The sequence below is a fragment of the Ciconia boyciana genome, chromosome 13 (genome assembly GCF_034638445.1).
Source record: "Ciconia boyciana chromosome 13, ASM3463844v1, whole genome shotgun sequence".
In the NCBI taxonomy this organism is placed as follows: domain Eukaryota; kingdom Metazoa; phylum Chordata; class Aves; order Ciconiiformes; family Ciconiidae; genus Ciconia; species Ciconia boyciana.
The window spans coordinates 19,554,857-19,573,508 of NC_132946.1; the positions used below are offsets into that span (position 1 = coordinate 19,554,857).

General features: G+C 38.7%; 1 protein-coding gene across 5 annotated transcripts in view; it reads right to left on the minus strand.

Moving 5' to 3' along the window:
* The window catches only part of IFT140 (intraflagellar transport 140), a 91,904-nt gene that overhangs the window by 60,637 nt on the left and 12,615 nt on the right, over positions 1-18,652 (minus strand). For 4 of the 5 annotated variants that reach the window (XM_072877792.1, XM_072877791.1, XM_072877794.1 and 1 more), the window contains 9 exons: positions 17,056-17,177; positions 16,236-16,378; positions 12,029-12,204; positions 10,809-10,900; positions 9,533-9,639; positions 8,595-8,743; positions 2,324-2,527; positions 1,893-1,965; positions 312-403 (listed from right to left, as the gene is read on the minus strand). In XM_072877792.1, coding sequence (XP_072733893.1) covers positions 312-403; positions 1,893-1,965; positions 2,324-2,527; positions 8,595-8,743; positions 9,533-9,639; positions 10,809-10,900; positions 12,029-12,204; positions 16,236-16,378; positions 17,056-17,177 — 1,158 coding nt within the window. The remainder of the gene's footprint in view (positions 1-311; positions 404-1,892; positions 1,966-2,323; positions 2,528-8,594; positions 8,744-9,532; positions 9,640-10,808; positions 10,901-12,028; positions 12,205-16,235; positions 16,379-17,055; positions 17,178-18,652) is intronic. The other variant, XM_072877793.1, reaches the window with a different exon arrangement.

Below are 18,652 nucleotides of genomic sequence, written 5' to 3' on the forward strand. Positions count from 1 at the left end.
TTCAGTATGTTCATTTTCATGTCAGTAATATACATATGCATATTCAACCTGCTATTAAAGTCTGGCCCTTACAGAATTCTGTTTTCTTTTATAAATACTTATTAGTTACAGTGCAGTAGCGTTTAAAGTGACAGACTTTTTAAGGAACAGAAAATGTCAAAGATCTTTCTGCTGAAATACTCAAAATATTTTTTCTATGACAAAGGTAGAGATAATAGATTTACAGAACATCCACTTAAATTTTAAGCTGTAACACCAGTCTTTAAAACAATAAGGCATATTCGTCACTTCATGGTTTCATCAGCCCTTACCTGCCAAGTGCGGACCTGGACTCGATACGGCTCAACTGTGTACAGATTTTCTCCATGCACAGACAGAACTGGAGAGTCACAAAGAAAAGAGCCTGGAACAATCACAATAAAGCCAACATTACAATAAACAGATTTTTTTTAAAGGGGAGGGGAAGGAATTTTGACTTAAAGCATTCAATTTCCACTGTCTTGCACCAAATCCATCAGTCTCTGCTGATTCCCCAAACTCCTTGGTGTTGCGGCCTTCTTCCATTCTGCCACTACAACCAAAAGCTGGGGCTCCTACTGAAAACAGGTGTTTTGTACACTCTGCCCATGAAAACAAGTGGGAGAAGAAGGGGAAAGAGTTGATATGGGGACTGAAAGAAAGAAAAAGACTAGTGTAACATGAGGTTCCGTTAAGAGAATTCACTCCTTCCTTCATTGAACTACAATTGAAGAGTGATAAAGGAATCTCTGTCAGAAAAGAAGAGCGGCTCTTAAATAATTTCATGAGTGTTGTAGACTGTTGGGACCTTGGTGGTAATAACGCTTTGATTCAGCATGGGAAAGTTATAAAATAAATGAGTAAATATAGACAAGATAAGCCACTTCTCAGAAAACACTTTATGGTTCTTAGAAGACAAAGCCTAAACTCTCAAGATTTTGGATGGGATTGATGGAATTCTGCATAACCTGTTTCTCAAGGCAGAAAGATTTAGGGAGAATTAATCACAGAAAAAACTAATTTACTTGACATAGCTGTATATACAGCAATTTATGGAACAGATTTTCCTGACACCTGGGACTAAAACCCACTCCTTCCCAGTTCCTATGTAAGTGCTATGTAACCTTGATTACACTTTCTCCCAAGCAAAAGAAAAGCCTTCAATGGCCATCATCATGACCTATCTGTAGAAGGCAACAGGAGCTATGGCTACAAAAGTAGGAAAAAATTCTGTTCTTGATCAACTGTTGGAATGATTTACTTAAAAGATAAGAAGAGGCAGCCTTATCCTCATATCATGTTTTGTGCAAGGCCCTATATGATATGCTAGCTCCGAGGATACCTTTCAATTCTAGGTGTGACAGTCAGGTATACATCTAATCTGTGGGAAACAGCAACTTGGTTTTGTCAAGGCCAGTCACACACCTGGATGCCTTAGGAACTCTATGAATGAAGCACATTTAGTCTTTAGGTACTTCCGGGATTGGATTGTAGCTGAACAGAGGTTAAGAGGGTATATATTTTAATTTTATGCCTACAGATGCACATCACCTTCCGTTTTACCTCTGTTGCTGCGCTGCTACTCATATCCAGGAATACCAACATATTCTGAGATTAACCCACACATTTTATCCCAGCATATTTAGTGAATAAAGCACAGATGTAGGAGTTGGCATTTGAGTTCTGGTTTTGTTGATGATTTTTATACCCTAATCCTTCTATTCTGCAAAATGGGAATATGAATCTAATAAGTGTGAAGTGAAAAATATTATTAACGCTAATGATTACAGTCCATCAGCTATCATGAATGAAGATAACATATAACTTTGGAGGAAGAGAACCACTGCAACTCTGATCAGTATTCCAAGTCCTACCTGCACTTCTGAAGGTATCTCCTGAGCACTCAGAGACAGTAACTTGCTTCCCGTTCCAGAATACTACAGCATCCTAAACCAATCAAAAAAGCAAAAGAATTCAGTTTCTTTTGGAATCATACAGGAATTCATGCAATAACACAGCAAGACCTTCCACACAATAGCCACCATTCACTAGTTCCTCTGTATATTGAGTTGGAAGGGTTTTGGTAACCCAAAAGTTCTCTGGTCAGCACCCAGAGAATTACTGAGTCACTGTGGTATCTGACAATCAGGTCCACCACAGCATCATTGCTACCACCATAACAATACTTCCATTGCACAATAAATTGAATATCAAAGAAGTGTTATATTAAAGATTTAGAAAGTTTGGTGTCTAAACACCTAACTAGGCAAACGATCAAGCAAATAAATGAAAAACCCCAGTTAACCTTAGTAGCGAAGACTCCATTAACATTCATATCAACACGAAGACTGTGTGTGGTTCCTGTGCTGAAGAAGGTGACATTAAACAGGTTGGGAGACACCTGTACAATGGCCACTTGCTGATGAAAATGAGACAACATGGCCTGCTCACTGAGTATCACCACAGAGCTGATGTTGTTCACTGCCAGTAGGTTTTTTCGGGAGCCCCACTGCACAAAATGGGGAGAAGAAAAGAAAAAAAGGCACAACACAATTTCATCTAGGATCTTGAACAGTCACAGCAATGTCCCAATACAGATGACAAGGGGTAGGATAAAATAAACATTTTTACGCATATACAAAGTCCTACTATCAAAGTACAACTATAGCCAATGACTAGGAATTATTACATATTAAAACTACTGTGCTTGTTACCCAGCTACTCAGACTCCCTTAGTCTAAGGGAGGAGCTGTTTTTTAAATTAAAACCACTTTTCTTTCCTAAGGTATTAATGCACCACCTTACATTTACTACTGCAAGAGAGCATCACATATTTAAAGGGCTAAACAATGCTGCAATCTGTAAAAGCAAGTTGCATGCGTAGTTTCTTTTTTGACTACCATATTCTTTTCTGCAGTTTTGATAGCCCTTTAAGTCAATGTAGTTCAAATTCCCTAGAAAAGAGTGCTAAATCAGATGGATAAATAAAGGGGTCCAAAAGTACACTTCTCCCCTTATAGAATAGTTTGAGTTAGAAGGAACATTTAAAGATCATCTAGTCCATCCCCCTGCAGTGAGCAGGGACATCTTCAACTAGATCAGGTTGCTCAGAGCCCCGTCTAACCTGACCTTGAAAGTTTCCAGGGATGGCACATTTAACCACCTCTCCAGGCAACCTGTTCCAGTGTCTCACCACACTCATCGTAAAAAAATTTCTTCCTTATATCTAGTCTGAATCTCCCCTCCTTTAGTTTAAAACCATTACCCCTTGTCCTATTGCAACAGGCCCTACTAAAAACTCTGTCCCCGTCTTTCTTATGAGCCCCCTTTAAGTACTGAAAGGCTGCAAGAAGGTCTCCCCAGAGCCTTCTCTTCTCCAGGCTGAACAACCCCAACTTTCTCAGCCATTCCCCATAGGAGAGGTGTTCCACCCCTCTGATAATTTTTGTGGCCCTCCTCTGGACCTGCTCCAACAAGGTATTAATACCAGGGGTTGTCCTGATCCAGGTGCAGGACCTTGTACTTGGCCTTGCTGAACCTCATGAAGTTCACATGGGCCCACTTCTCAAGCTCATCCAGGTCCCTCTGGACAGCATCCCATCCCTCAGGCGTGTCAGCCACACTGCTCAGCTTGGTGTCATCCGCAAACTTGCTGAGGGTGCACTCGATCCCGCTGTCTATGTAATTGATAAAGATATTAAACAGTACTGGTCCCAGTACAGACTCCTGAGGGACACCACTTGTCATTGATCTCCATCTGGACATTGAGCCATTGACCACTACATTGACCACCTCTGGATGCAACCATCCAACCAACTCCTCATCCACCAAACAGTCCATCCATCAAATCCATATCTCTCCAATTTAGAGAAGGATGTTGTGGGGGACCATGTCAAAGGCCTTACAGAAGTCCAGATAGATGACATCTGTAGGTCTTCACTTGTCCACTGATGTAGTCACTCCCTCATAGAAGGCCACTAGGTTGGTCAGGCAGGACTTGCCCTTGGTGAAGCCATGCTGGCTGTCTTGAATGACCTCCCTGTCCTCCAAATGCCTTAGCATAGCTTCTAGGAGGATCTGTTCCATGATCTTCCCAGGCACAGAGGTGAGGCTGACAGGTCGGTAGTTCCCAGGGTCCTCCTGTCTACCCTTTTTAAAAATGGGTGCAATGTTTCCCTTTTTCCAGTCACCAGGGACTTCACCTGACTGCTGTGACTTTTCAAATATCATGGAGAGTGGCTTGGCAACTACGTCAGCCAAATCTCTCAGGACTGTGGCATGCATCTCATCGGGTCCCATAGAATTATGGATGTTCAAGTTCCTCAGGTGGTCTCGAACCTGATCTTCTCTTACAGTGGGAGGGACTTTGCTCCCCCAGTCCCTGCCTTGAGGTCCATCCACTTGAGAGGTGTAGGAAGAGAGGTTGCCAGTGAAGACTGAGGCAAAAAAGTTGTTGAGTACCTCAGCCTTCTCCTTGTCCATTGCTACCAGTTTGCCAGTTGTGTTCATTTGGGAGGTACACTTTCTTTGACCTTCCTTTTCTGGCTGACATACCTATAGAAGCCTTTCTTAGTATTCTTTGCATCCCTTGCCATGTTCAGCTCCAGCTGCCCCTTAGCCTTCCCAACCCCATCCCTACACAACTGGGCAGCATCCCTATACTCTTCCCAGGATACCTGCCCCTGCTTCCACCACCTGTGCATTTCCTTCTTGCCCTTTAGTTTGACCAGCAGGTCTCGACTCATCCATGCTGGTCTTGTGCTTCCTTTCCTGATTTCTTACACCTGGGGATCAAAAGTTCTTGCACTCTATGGAAAGTGTCCTTAAAGATCTGCCAGCTCTATTCTGCTCCCTTGTCCCTGAGGAAAGTTTCCCAGGGGGTCCTATTGAGTAACTCCTTGAACAGCTGGAAAGTTGCTTTCCTAAAATTCAGGATCCAGACTTTACTCTTTGCCTGACCCATATCCCTCAAGACTGTGAACTCCACTAGTACATGATCACTGCAGCTCAGGCTGCCTCCAATCTTGACATCACCAATTAGCTCACTTGCGTTGGTGACCAACAGGTCCAGTAACACATCCCCTCTGGTAGGGCTGTCTATAACCTGGCTTAAGAAGTTATCCTCAGTGCATTCCAGGAGTCTCCTGGATTGCCTACAGCTCACCGTGCTACTTTTCCAGCAGATGTCAGAGTGGTTGAAGTCCCCCAGAAGGATGAGAGCCTGCGAGCGTGATGCCTCCTGTAGCTGGAGTAAGAACCCTTCGTCAATAGGCTCCCCTTCATGGGGCAGCCTGTAGTAAACACCAACCACAACGTTTCCTTTGTTGCCTTGGTCTCTAATTCTTACCCATAAGCTTCCAACCTGTTCGTGGCTATTCTTCAGAGACAGCTCTTCACAATCTACCCATTTCTTGACATAGAGGGCAATGCCTCTGCCCCTCCTTCCTCGCCTGTCCCTTCTGAACAGCCTATAGCCATCAATAGCCCCATTCCAGTCATGGGATTTGTCCCACCAAGTTTCAGTAATGGCAACTAGGTCATAGCCTTCTAGCAACACGGTGGCTTCCAACACCCTTCTCCTGGAAGAATCTCCATGTTCCAGCTATCCCTTTTTCAATGAGTTCTATGAAGGTTATCTTTCCCTCCTTTTAAGACTGAAAAAGAGCACCTATGCAGAGCAATTCTAAAACTGAAAATACCTGACAAAATTCAATGGGAGAAAGATAAGGTCTGTTTCCAAGACGGCTTGCAAAGACACAGTTTCTAACATGTAGCTGATGAATTCTATTATTAAAGAGAAAGTAATGCTCCCATTTTCATTCTTTCTTTCTATATTCACAGTTAAACAAGCGTGTCTGACATTATTTATGTTTATTCCTACCAAAGGATGATTCTTGTCAGAAAGCATTGTGGCAACCAGCTGACTACACACGAACTCTTCACACATACCACATTAGCCACAAGCGATCCAAACTCCAGTCTGAAAGCTATAACTATGTGTGGGGGTGCAGGGGTACTAATCCTGAGCTACTACACACCATTGATAATGCTCCGTGATAAGCACAGTCCATAGTTCACTGCATAGCTTCAGCATAGGAGCTCCCTCAGGGCTGGGCCAAGGAACATGCAGAGGGGTTTGGGCTTGGTTTTTTGTGTGTGGTTTTTTTTTTTTAATCTACCAGAGATTAAATCTACCAGATTATCTATTCATACAGACATGCTTTCATGGGCTAGATAAATTACGAAGTTTCTTAGAGCTGCAGAAAATCCCTTTGAAGTCCAAGAACTTCTCTGTCCTTGCACAATTGATAAGCTCTATAAACTCTAGGGATATGCCAAGTCTCTAAGGTCTCTATTTCCCTCAAAGTTATTTGAGGTTTCATATTAATTTCCTGACATACTGATATTTCTGCGGCTATACTTTCCAACAACACTGATTTAAATAGTTGTGTTTGGAAATAATTTCATTTTATTCAAGAGCATGATCTAAGAAATAAAACTATTTTGCACAGTTTTTTGGGGGGTTTTCTTTTTAATGGCGCTTAGTTACAATTAACTAGATACTACGCTGCACAACAGATGAGCTAGAGTGCATTTCCCAACCACCTCCCTTTTGAAGCCACCATATCAGGTTGAAAAAAGATGAGGTTGGCAAGGAGTCAAATGAAGTTATTGCTGCCCTTTGACCTCACCATGGTATAAGGCTTTCTATTCTGAGTTTTTCATGGTAATATAGGAAAAGGCTTTTGTAGGAATTACCAAAAGATTCCACATGTAACAATTTTTAAAATCTTTTACAAAATATTATTTGGAATCCAGGGATTACAATAAAAAATAATCTAGAGTTTCCATAATTAAAGACAGCTTTATAACATGAGATAAAAATGCAGTGATTGTTGGCAATTGTTTGGCAATGCTTTTGTTTATGCTAACAAACATTGGGAACAAGGTGCTATTTCTGGACAGCACTCCATATCCTGTTATCTGGAAAATACTTGAATGGTCAAGCTGACATAAACACCTATATCTCTTCCCTTCCCTCAACTTATTAGCAGATGTATGATATACTAATGGCACACACTATTTCCTATATCCTGGACCTTTTGTTACTGAAGCATCTTAACAAAAGATTTGGGTTCTCCACTTTAATAGTACTTATGTTTTAATTTTGTAACTAGAACTCTGACACAGACCCTCGCGCTATATGCCAACCCAGAGCAAGCAAATGCCGTTGCGTTTTAAATACTTTCCATTCTTATGTGAAAACAGAATAAAAGGAAACATAAAAGAAAACTTAAAGAAAACATAAAAGAACATAAAGAACATAAAAAACATAAAAGAAAACAAAGTTACGTTCTCTTGAAAGGCACCAGATATATTTGTTTGATTTTCATTCCTTCTGAAAAATAACAGGTATTGTTCTCACATATTAAGGACAGCAACAGAATAATCTAACAAACTCTAAAAAACCTGGAAAAAAATTAATAATAGGGTATAACAAACAAACAAAACAAAAATACTGGAGAACCTAATAGCACAAGCTTTGCCTTTTAGCAGAATGGTGGTAGTCAAAAAAGCTAACTGTTTGTTAGTGTAAAACTTTAATTTAAATTTACAATTGTAACACTCAGCATTTCTCTTTTGCATATATCAAAATGCTAATAAGTGTAGAATTACAGTGTTTAAGCTTACTGTGATAAATGAAAATACTTCAAATAAAAATGCTGCACCCTGACACTTAACAGACAATGGGTTATAAAATAAATATTATAACACTATGTATTGTCACAGCCTTCAGCATTAAAAATATTGTAAATAGCAGTAGAAATGTTTTAAAGCATTGGTTTTGCAAATTTGTAAGAGAAAACTTATCATCCACATCTAGTCTGACACTGTCATGCACAAAAATAACATCTAGCAAACAAGAAACACTTTCTGACAAAAAAGCAGCTGAACACATCATTTCATGTGTAAAAATACAGCATTCCCTTCTAAACGGCACATCTTCTCACTAAAGAATATCTGGTTGCAAATACATCTTTTTATTTTTGCAGCTACCAGTAAAAAGCAAACTTTACACTGAGAAAGTGACTAAAAAGAAAATTATCTACAAATAAAGTCATGCATTTAATCAGATTTTCTTGCTTGCTATTTTAATAAATTTAGGTAAATTTGACATTTCTGACAATCTATCTTTTCCAGAAAATAATTTCAGGGTGCTGAATCTACAGGGTTTGTCAATGAGACATATAATGGAGAAATGTTGGGATTTAAGGATGCCATGACTGCCAATTCTCCCAGAGAGATGTATTTGCATTTCAGTGTGTTATCTTGTTGAGCATTTCAACCCTGCGTGTAACAGAATAGCTACAAACAGGTAATATTTCTGCCCATTTCAATTTTAAAAGTTACTTGATCCTGATGGCTTTTCCTCCTTCTCCTGGAGGAGGACCAGCCTCTACTGGTGCACATATCTGTATGACAGCAATCATATTCATCTGTTTCACAAAGATGAACTATTCATCTAATGTTTTTGAAGTCCTACTAACGTGCAAGAAGACTCTTTCCTGTCTTACCTTTATCTGAGTGACATTTCCTTCAAGTTCTGTAGGTGCCTGTAGCTTCCACTTCTCCTTGCCCTCCAAAGCCCGTATGCTCTGATCAGATCCTGCTGCTTTCCTCCACATAGCTATTCTCCCTTTGTTAGTACCAGCTGCTAAGAGACCTGCCATTCACAAACCTTTTAGGCATTTCATATCTTAAACTTCAAAAAACCAAACCTATAATATACAAAGTAGCAGGCAGCCTAGCTCTGGTTCTAAGGTACTGAGAAGCCTTCTTCTAGCAGCATCCATTGCTTTGCCTTCCTGCAAACCAGCATCCTAGTCCTGAACTGGAGAAACTTTCTGAAGAAACAATGGGAGAAGTTTCACGTGGCAAAGCCCATTTTCTAAGCTACCAGATGAAGTTATCTTTTAAATCTGTCAGACAATGATTTAATTTTAACCATTTATTTTCAAATAGCTGGTTTTGTAGTCACCATGGGCAAGTCACCATTGAAAACCATTCTAGCAGACACTAGCTCTGCCTGTGCTGGCAAACAAGGTGATGCATAGGAGTAGCTCTGTAGAAAACATCAGTTTTAAGGACCTGACATCCACACTATACATGTTTGGTGAGTTCTACTTTGCATTAGCTCTAGTGTGGGCTTGTAGACTGAACGCCCATAACATGTTGGAGTACTCCAGGAGTACTTGTACCAGTTCAGTGTCAAAGGGAATCCAGCTTGTGTGCCGGCAGACAACTCCACACTGAGACAAAGTGTGGTGAGTATCGAATGATCTCATTGTACCTTCGAAAGCACACTCCTGATCTGAACTAAAAGGCTTCTACATCACATGCTGTTACCGAAACCCTGAGTAACAAGACAGACTGAAATTACTACAGGGCACTGAAGGCTGAGGTTTGACAAGGTTTAGGATACAGCGATCACAGCTGCCATGTTATTTCTCACCTTTAGCACTGCAGTAAGAAACACAGTTAATACATTCACCTCCCTCAAAGCCAAATTGCACATCTGGGGAGAGCACATAGTTCTCATCTCGGTCCAAATCCCAGAACCTAAGGTACACAAAACAAGAGTGTTAACAATGCTTTTCCTTCCAGGTGTCTTGCTAAACACAGTCAATAGGATACTGTACATGGCATTAATTTGCTATTTCCATAATGCCCAGATCATTCAATTTTTAAAATTAAATTGCCAGCAGCTGCCTCTGGAATGTTGATTTCTTAACAATCTCCTTCCTTTCCCTTTGGCTTTTTAATCTACAGCATGTTTTGTGATATTCTCCTATGAAAAAAGGAGTCAGAAGCAAACCCAGCTTTAAGAGAAAAAAAAAAAGAAGTCTAGTTGAAATTTTCCTCCTCCCTACTTATGCTTCCTCCTCTATTTTAAGAATATTCCTTGGTTAACCAGTAGTCCTTTGGATTCCAGATTTATTTTCTAGAACTAAGCATTGTCATCAAACATATTCCTTCTTGATACTTGGTCTTTATCACATTCTCACAAAGTTAACAGCTGATTTTGTCTGATACTAGCAGATAGAGGCTCAAGAACTCTGATGTTAATGGAACACCACCATCCCCCCCAAAAAAGTTAGAGGAAACACACAGAGCAAGTCATAGTAAAGGGGGGGGGGGGAATTCAATACTTTTTCTAAAAAGATGCAAAAAGATAAAAACTACAGAACATGGTAACATAGCAGCATGGTAAAGTAACATACTTAGTTTAAAGAATTAGGGATAGAAGTAAGCGAAATACTTGTCTTATATTACAGTAACAAAGAAAAATCCTGAAAAGCAAGCGCTTTTTTTCCCCTGTTGCTGATGCTATGACTATCCTAAGAATCAGATAATAACAATGGAAAGAACAGCAAAGTGGCTTTTTCATGCAAAAGTCCCAAATGGATATATTTTCAGAAGAAATCAATAACAGCACTCAAGAAAGGAACAGATTTGGGTAGCGCTGCCTGACAAAATAAAATAACTAGAGAGAAAAAAGATATCTAGAATTACTTTTTGTCCTCAAGGAAACATATTTTTCATTTAATTTCTCTATTTATTTTGAGAAACTAAATTAGAAAATATTGGGATTTTTTTCATTCTTGGTAAAAAAAAAAACCACCCTCCAAAAAACAGTTCAGTAAAATATTCACTGCATTGCAGACCATAAACCTTTTAGCTGGCGCTTCTCATGGGCAGCCAGAACAGCTTTAAAACAGGATTCTTACCTGATGACTGTCTCGCCTAGTGCTGTAACAACAAGGCTATCATCTATTAAAATGATGTCTGCAGAATGACCTATCTTCCCACTCAACTTCACCTGTTAACCATAAGTAAATAAATAAATTTACAGAAGGTAGGAGGAACACACTGAAAGACAGTAAGCATCTGAATTGCCTAATTTGGCTAAAAAGTTATATTATAAGAATAACTAGACCTGTCAGTTCAGATAGAACAATAATTTCTCAGGCAGTGATCACCTCTAAATGCATCAACTATATGATGTATAAATTTAATAAAAGAAACCTTGTAGTGGGTTAATTAATTAGGTAAGGAACAGTTTTTTCTCTTGTACTACTAGACCTTCTCTTAGACCCTGATAAAAATTGCTTTAAAATGCGAAATACCAAATCTTACTCCTGGTCAAAAATAAGCAAAGGTTAATAAGAAGTGGACACTCCTGTAATACACAAGTGCCCAGCCTTTTCAAATCTTAGAGAAAAAGAAAAAAAAAAATCTTAGGAAGGTGAAGGTTTGGGTTCCATTCCCCCAACCAGTATTATCCAGAAGTACAGTATTTTATTTGAGCCAAGATGATTACGAGTCCTGGGTGAGGTCAGTTTGGTTTTTGTTCCTATACAATAATTTTTGGGTTGCTACATTATTATTTGTGATTCTGTGAGTTCTGGGTTGTTATTTTTTAAAAGCTTCCTAGCCTTTGCAGCCATGAAGAACACTTTCACAATGTGAGAACGAAACTGTCTTTCAGATTTGCAGACAAAGACAGTATCACCAAGCAGAGGTACTGCTCCTTAGAATCTGAAAGACAAGACAGCTCTGAGTGACTGATGCTAATAAAACCGAGGACACAGATTATCAACTGTTTATCCACAAGACATTTTAACAAATATTTGATTATACTGGAATTTTCAATTCTTCTATAATTCACTAAGACAAGGTAAATGAAGTGTAAAAGGATTAACATAGGGTCAAAATGAAAGAAACTAAGAAAAAACAGGAAGGCAAGATGAAAACCATCTTTCCAAGTGCAATAACACTTCACTCTATTCCACTTCTAAATGAGGATATATTTGCTCATTAAGGTATTATCTGAGAAACAAAAATGAGAGTTGATTCATTTGTACACAAAAAGTGATAATCAAAAAAACCCTAACAAATTCTTATAAAGATTAAATATTGCAACTTTACCCTGTAGACTGACTCTTACCTTCATGAGCTCTTCTGCCTCTCCCTCAAGAGTAATTGCATGCAAGGACAACTGCAGGTTCTCTGTTATTACAATTAAAACATCTCTTTCCTCCATGAACAGAAGCTTTTGGACCAGACTGTCTGTGGACAATACATGCCTTGTCTTTCCTTTCTCACTCACATAATGCACAGAACCTGTAGTACAGATAAACAAGGTATAGTTTTTAGTTAACAGTTTTTAGCTACAAACATCAAAGTTGCTGCTTTCAACCTTAATAAAATAATTAAAGTGCTGAAAAGGTAAAAATAATCACAATTCTTTTGTCTTCCAGTTTGCCTCAGGATACAGACTATGATAGTTGACCACAGCAATAAAACAAAACTTATTCACTTTTTCCCCCATCTAGGAAATCCAGAGGGGAATAATTTAAACACCATAATTTAAATAATTTTAAACTAAAAGTAAACTTTCTGCATACATGTGCATGACTGATGGCTTCTGAAATGTTCAGGATTGATAACAATTTGTGAAAGAAGAATGGCAGCTAAGAATTGGTACAATTTACAGCAGCATCTAGATTATGGAAAACTGTGGATATTAAGTTCTTCATTGTTTAGAAACACTCCACCACACACACTAAATACAGCTTTCCTGCATTAATTTCACAAGCAAATGGGATAGTGTCTTTCTAAGAACGCTGACAACATAGTGTGCGACTTGGCAACTACAGCACATATCAACATTTTAAAAGCCATTATAATTTGGTTAAATAATCATGCACAGGTCTACCCAGTGAAAAACCTTTGAATTAGTATAGCAGTCTGCAAATGGTATTACAGAAATCACCCAAACAAATGAAGTCATTGAAATCTCACAGTTCTTATGCCACACACACACATAATTCCTTAGCAAAACATGATATGATATATAAACATGGCATTTCAAATCAGTACAAATCAAAAACCCTATGAAATGAAGTAATATTTTCCCCCAAAAGCTGAAGTAGAAAACACAAATGTGTAAGAATGAACATTAAGCATCCATGCTAATATGTTGTACCCAAGAGGCAATATGATGTACCTAATTAAAAAGAATGTTTTAATTTCCAAAACTCTTGCAAATAAATTATCATTCTCTACATTCCAACTACTTAAAAAAAATTCAAACTCCTCTCCCACCTCCTCCCACATTGCTTCATTTTCTCCCTGAAATAAAACACTGAACAGATACCTTCATTCATCTCTCTTGTTAAAACAGAATGATTTGGGTTGCAAGGGACCTTTAAAGATCACCTAGTCCAACCTCGCTGCCATGTGCAGGGACATCTTTCACTAGATCAGGTTGATCAAAGCCCCATCCAACCTGACCTTGAACGCTCCCAGGGATGGGGATCCACAATTTCTCTGGGTAACCTAGTGTTTCACCACCCTCATAGTAAAGACTTTCTTCCCTACACCTAATCTAGATCTACCCTCCACCAGTTTAAAACGGTTACCCCTCATTCTATCAGTACAGGCCCTGGTAAGAAGTCTCTCTCCATCTTTCTTATAACCCCCCTTTAAGTACTGAAAGGCTGCAATAAGGTCCCCCCAGAGCTTTCTCTTCTCCAGGCTAACAACCCCAACTCTCTCAACCTTTCTTCAGGGAAGAGGTTCTTCCAGCCCTTGGATCATTTTCATGGCCCTCCTCTGGACCCGCTCCAACAGGTCCTTGTCTTTCCTGTGCTGAGGACCCCAGACATGGACGCAGTACTGCAGGGGGGTCTCACCAGAGCAGAGCAGAGGGGAGCATCACCTCCCTTGATCTGCTGGCCATGCTTCTTGTGACACAGCCCAGGATATGGTTGGCTTTCTGGGCTGTGAGCGCACATCGTCATCTCATGTCCAGTTTTTCATCCACCAGTATCCCAAATTCCTTCTCCACAGGGTTGCTCTCAATCCATTCATCACCCAGTCTGTACTAATACCGGGGATTGTTGGGATAGTGCTCCAATGTAGCATTTTCTACCACACAGATGTCTGTTTATTGCAGTAATCAACCATCTACTGAAACTCAGTTTTACGGGATCTTTTTACAAGAAATGGACAGTCCGTTGATTTTCTTTGCCATTTGAAATTGTTTTTAAGTTAAATTAACCTTCTGTACTTGGACATTACCATACAAACTATCAGGTATCACACAGATAACACTACCTGCTATTTTGAAGCTACTTAGGTGGTTAGGGAGAGGGTTATAGCTTTCTGAGTAACTTTAAGAAAGTTTTCACACTGTGTCACACAAGAGACTAATCTCAAAAGTTAACAAATCTGAGCTAATTAAGTAGAGCAAAGAACTCTGATATTCAGAAGACAAAAAGCAGCAGAAAGTGTATGCTGTTTAGGAAATACAAAGGGGACCAGAAGAAGATTACTACTCATGACCTAAAATGTCTGCAGTGAAGACAAACAAGGGTGCATTCAGTAAAAATATCAAGATGACTTGCACTATTCAGGTTATGTCCCAATACCTGTGCCAGTCATCTCAAATGCTCAGTAATGAAGATGATTTTTTGTGCTCATGCAAAAGTGTTGCAAACCAACCTCCAAAAATTGTTACCAGTTCAGGTATCCTCTCTTCAGATAAGCATCTCATGTAACATATTACTTGAATTGCATCTATTGTTTTACTACAATGATCAGTGTTTTGGAAGCATCAAAAAATATCTAGACTAATAAATGTTTGAAACTTGGGAGTTTTTTTCATTTTGTTTTCGGCTTTTTTGAGGAGCTTAATTGTTTATTTAGTTTTGCTTTAAAAGCTGCTCTATTGCCTTTAGTCAAATCTCTTCTGAGATATTTAAAAGCATGCAATAAGAATTTTTTTTAAAATTCATTTTTATTGAAATAAGTTTGGGCTGAGAATTGATACTTTACAGGAAATTTACAGGTCACATTTAAACCCTATGAAAACATTAACTGATTCTGAAGTTATGACAGATCACTAACTAGATTAAGAACTGGGTCCAAAATACATAAGCCCAAATCAACCTAGGCAATGAGACTGCTCAAAAGAAACAGTGTCATTTGACTGAAATTTGAAAAGTTTGAATAGGAGGCCCAAGAAAGAAGATGCGGACAGCCATTTGCAGCATACAGAGTCTGTCTCTAGATGGAGCTGTGTACCACCACAACAGTTGCTTTGAACGTGAGGCTGTAACGGGCACAGCTACTCAAAGATTCTTTCCTTGTACATTTAAGAAGTGCCCTGTACCCTTTTTCATTTAAATGGTTCATATCTAGCAAAGAGGCTTGTAACTCACAAATCAAGTGAAGGTACAGTCCACTGTTCTGCAAAACAAACACACAGCTGGACAATGCCACTCCTGCAATCATACAGAAGCTATACTGGTGTAAATGATGGGTCTCATTCTTGATATTGTAAACACCAAATCAAACTGTAATTGAGCTGCAGAACTAGCATAACTTAAATGTTTTTCGGAGTAGTTAACACTTGAATCGAGAGGATTACATATGCAAATCATCTACCAGAAACATACTCATTACAATACTTGTCACACACATTCTGGCTCCTGTCCAAAGAGTTAACAGGTTAGAGAGACAGAAGGCATCATGAGAACAACTGGGGTAGGAAGAAAATGAGCTGGGAGAAAACTAGTACCCAGAACAGTAAAAGGGAGAGGAAAAGACAAATGGCAGGGAAGAAACAATATTAGGAAGAAAACTAACAAAACAGATACTCAGACTTTTTTTGCTTCCTTAGACTGAAGCCTCATTTCAAAGCATGAGAGAAAAAGTAAATTAATAATTTATTTTAAAAGGTTCTAGCAGCATTTGCCTATTCCTAGAAAAAAAACCCCACAACACATGCATTATTTTGAAGCTTTGCACAAAATGCCAACTTCTAATTTTATTTACACTTCGGTGTTAGAGATCACTTTCCTTACACTGACTTCTTTGGGAACCTGACTAATCCAATACCTATGGTGACCTTTAGGAGACAACTCACCCTGAAGATGCTAAGATTTTAATAATTTTATTCATTTCTTCTTACCAAACATGCTTCAACTCCTATGAATACTCTATCCTGTTGGATATATGAATATGATGGATATATGGATATACTCTAGATGTTGGATATATGAAAACAGGACTATTGTGCACTGAGCTATTTTGAAGCACTAAGGAGACAAATTTCCAGCAGACTGGAAAAGTGGTTTTGCTCTTACCATCTGTCAAAGTGATAAAGAAAGACAGTCCTTCCTGGAGTCCCATTTTCAGAGGTGCTCCTGTTCCAGCTTTTCTCCAGTTAAACATATCCAAGGCCTTCTCATCACCACCCACAGCTGCTTTTGCCAGCTGTACGAAGTCCCTGCCAAAAGAGATACCTAATTTCCAATTCCTTACATAACAGAGTACTTTCCATCTCAAAGAATGGATGAATCGTTAATAAAACATATTGTAAAGAGAGAATAAAGATGTTTCATACACTGATTGGAAAAAGAACAGACTCAAAAAGATACAAAGTAAAAATTTAATACTAGTTTTAATTTGCATTGTTTCACCTTTTTTTCCATAAGCATTATTATTTTTACAGAGATGTGAAACAAGTGGCCCAGACAAGGAAAATTCTTTTTTTTTTTTTACTACCACTGTTTCCTATTTCTTGCTCGGAGAGGAAAGAAATAATAATATTTAAGAACTGACTTTCAATTTAATTATTCTTGCCAATAATTTCATGGATAATTGTGTTTTCAGTGTGTTTTCTGCTTTTCACAATCAGCAACATTGCTAATTAGAAGAACTAAAGGAAGAAGAGTCAACAGCAACAGAGAAAGGTATGGACAAAAGGAAGAAGATCTGTTGCTGCATACAGGACACAAATAGCCAGCTACTAGAGTGGGAGAAGAACTTGGAAATAAAGGACAGTTAGGAGAACAACTTTTTTTATATATATTTTTTAAAAGTTTGTCTGTGAGTAAGGTTTTCTTTCTGTGGAACAAGAGAAAGACGTGGTCTACCAGTGCTCTAACGGGGCACAATACTTACTCGCCAGGAGGGGGTGGTCGAAAGACACAGTGAGACAGACATTTTCCATACTCTAGTTTCAGCAGGGCACGACCCTGCGCTCTGCCTCGCTGGTCCATTCTCCACAGAACCAAGACACCATGCTAGAAAAAGGTAACAGTTAATTCATTACACTTTGCACACAGATGAAGATACGGACTCCAGCTACTCAGCGCACATAAAAATGAACATTTTATTGACAGAGCTACACCTTTCATTTAGTTGACACATACAATTACTCCCACTCAAACTGAGGCCACAAGGAATAAAAATTCTCTTTTAACTTTATATTATTTGCTAATTAAAATCAAGTTATCGAAAAAAGCTTGTTGGTCATATCCATTCTTAGTAAAATGACACTGCCAGAGTAATTAAATGGAACAGCCTTGGTCTTCCTCTGCAAGTAGTATATGCCAATATTTGTTTAGGTAACTCCTTTTCCACTTTTTTTTTTTTGCAAGTAGTCTGATTGCTAAAAGAAGAGATATTGAGATAAAGGATAGTAAAGTATAAGATATGCATCCCTGAGTAAGTGCATATAACACTGATATAGACAAGCATGGGTATATGATTATAGACACATGTGAAGTCACAGGATGCAGAGAATCTAAGGAAAGAATTTCAGAATTTCTGGAGCCTTCCTGTTCTTTCAGAGTACAAGAAGAATTCATTTGTAGAAACAGAGCTTAGTAACTAGAAGAATCATAGACGCTAAAGAAAGGAAGACTGGTTAGCTAATTAATTCAACAGTAGTCAATGTAAGTTAGTCCTCAGAGCCTGGCACAGGTTCTGAAGGTAACATGCATTTTGCAGTGCCAGATCAGAATGAGAAGCAAACCCCTGGTGACTGGAAAGAATGGGGAAGGCAGAGAAGCAAAAAGACAGTTCAGCATGACATAGACATTAACCATGCCAATGAACTGACTTACGCTACAGCCTCACAGCTGGAATTTTAAGATTATATATTGTTGTTATGATGTTAGTGCTTACGGAACCAAATTGCATTTGGAGGCCCTCTGTGTAAGCATTACATGAAAAAAACAGCAATTTGCAATATCAAGGTTCAATCTCATTTTATTTCATTAAGATAGATAACAATACAGTGGTATTATAATTTGCTCTATTTTTTCGTTATTGTTTTCAATGGAGTATAGTCTTTCTAGAATTGAAAGACTAGTAGAGCAGTGGTACACTCTAAACACTCTTCACAATCCTAACTAGAAGCCACATGAGATGCAACTGAGGCCTTCCAAGGTAACAGTTCCTTCTTTTTTTCCTAAGAATCAAGAATCAAAGTTCTAACTTATTTTCAGCAGTAAGATGATAATATTTATACCACCCAAAACTGTTTATTAAGTGCAATGCTGTCTCTTACAGCTTAAAGAATGTGACACAGCTGTGCATCTGTGAAAATGCTGTGCTCCTGTTTCAAAAGGCCACTTGCGGTTCATACAATGTTTGCTGGTTACCTCTGGAAATCACAGGATCCTGTGATCTGAAAGTTCATATCTTGTTGGCTCCTCCTCTCACTTTTCCCTCAGCTTTAAATGTCACCAAATTCCAGGGATCCCAACTAAGA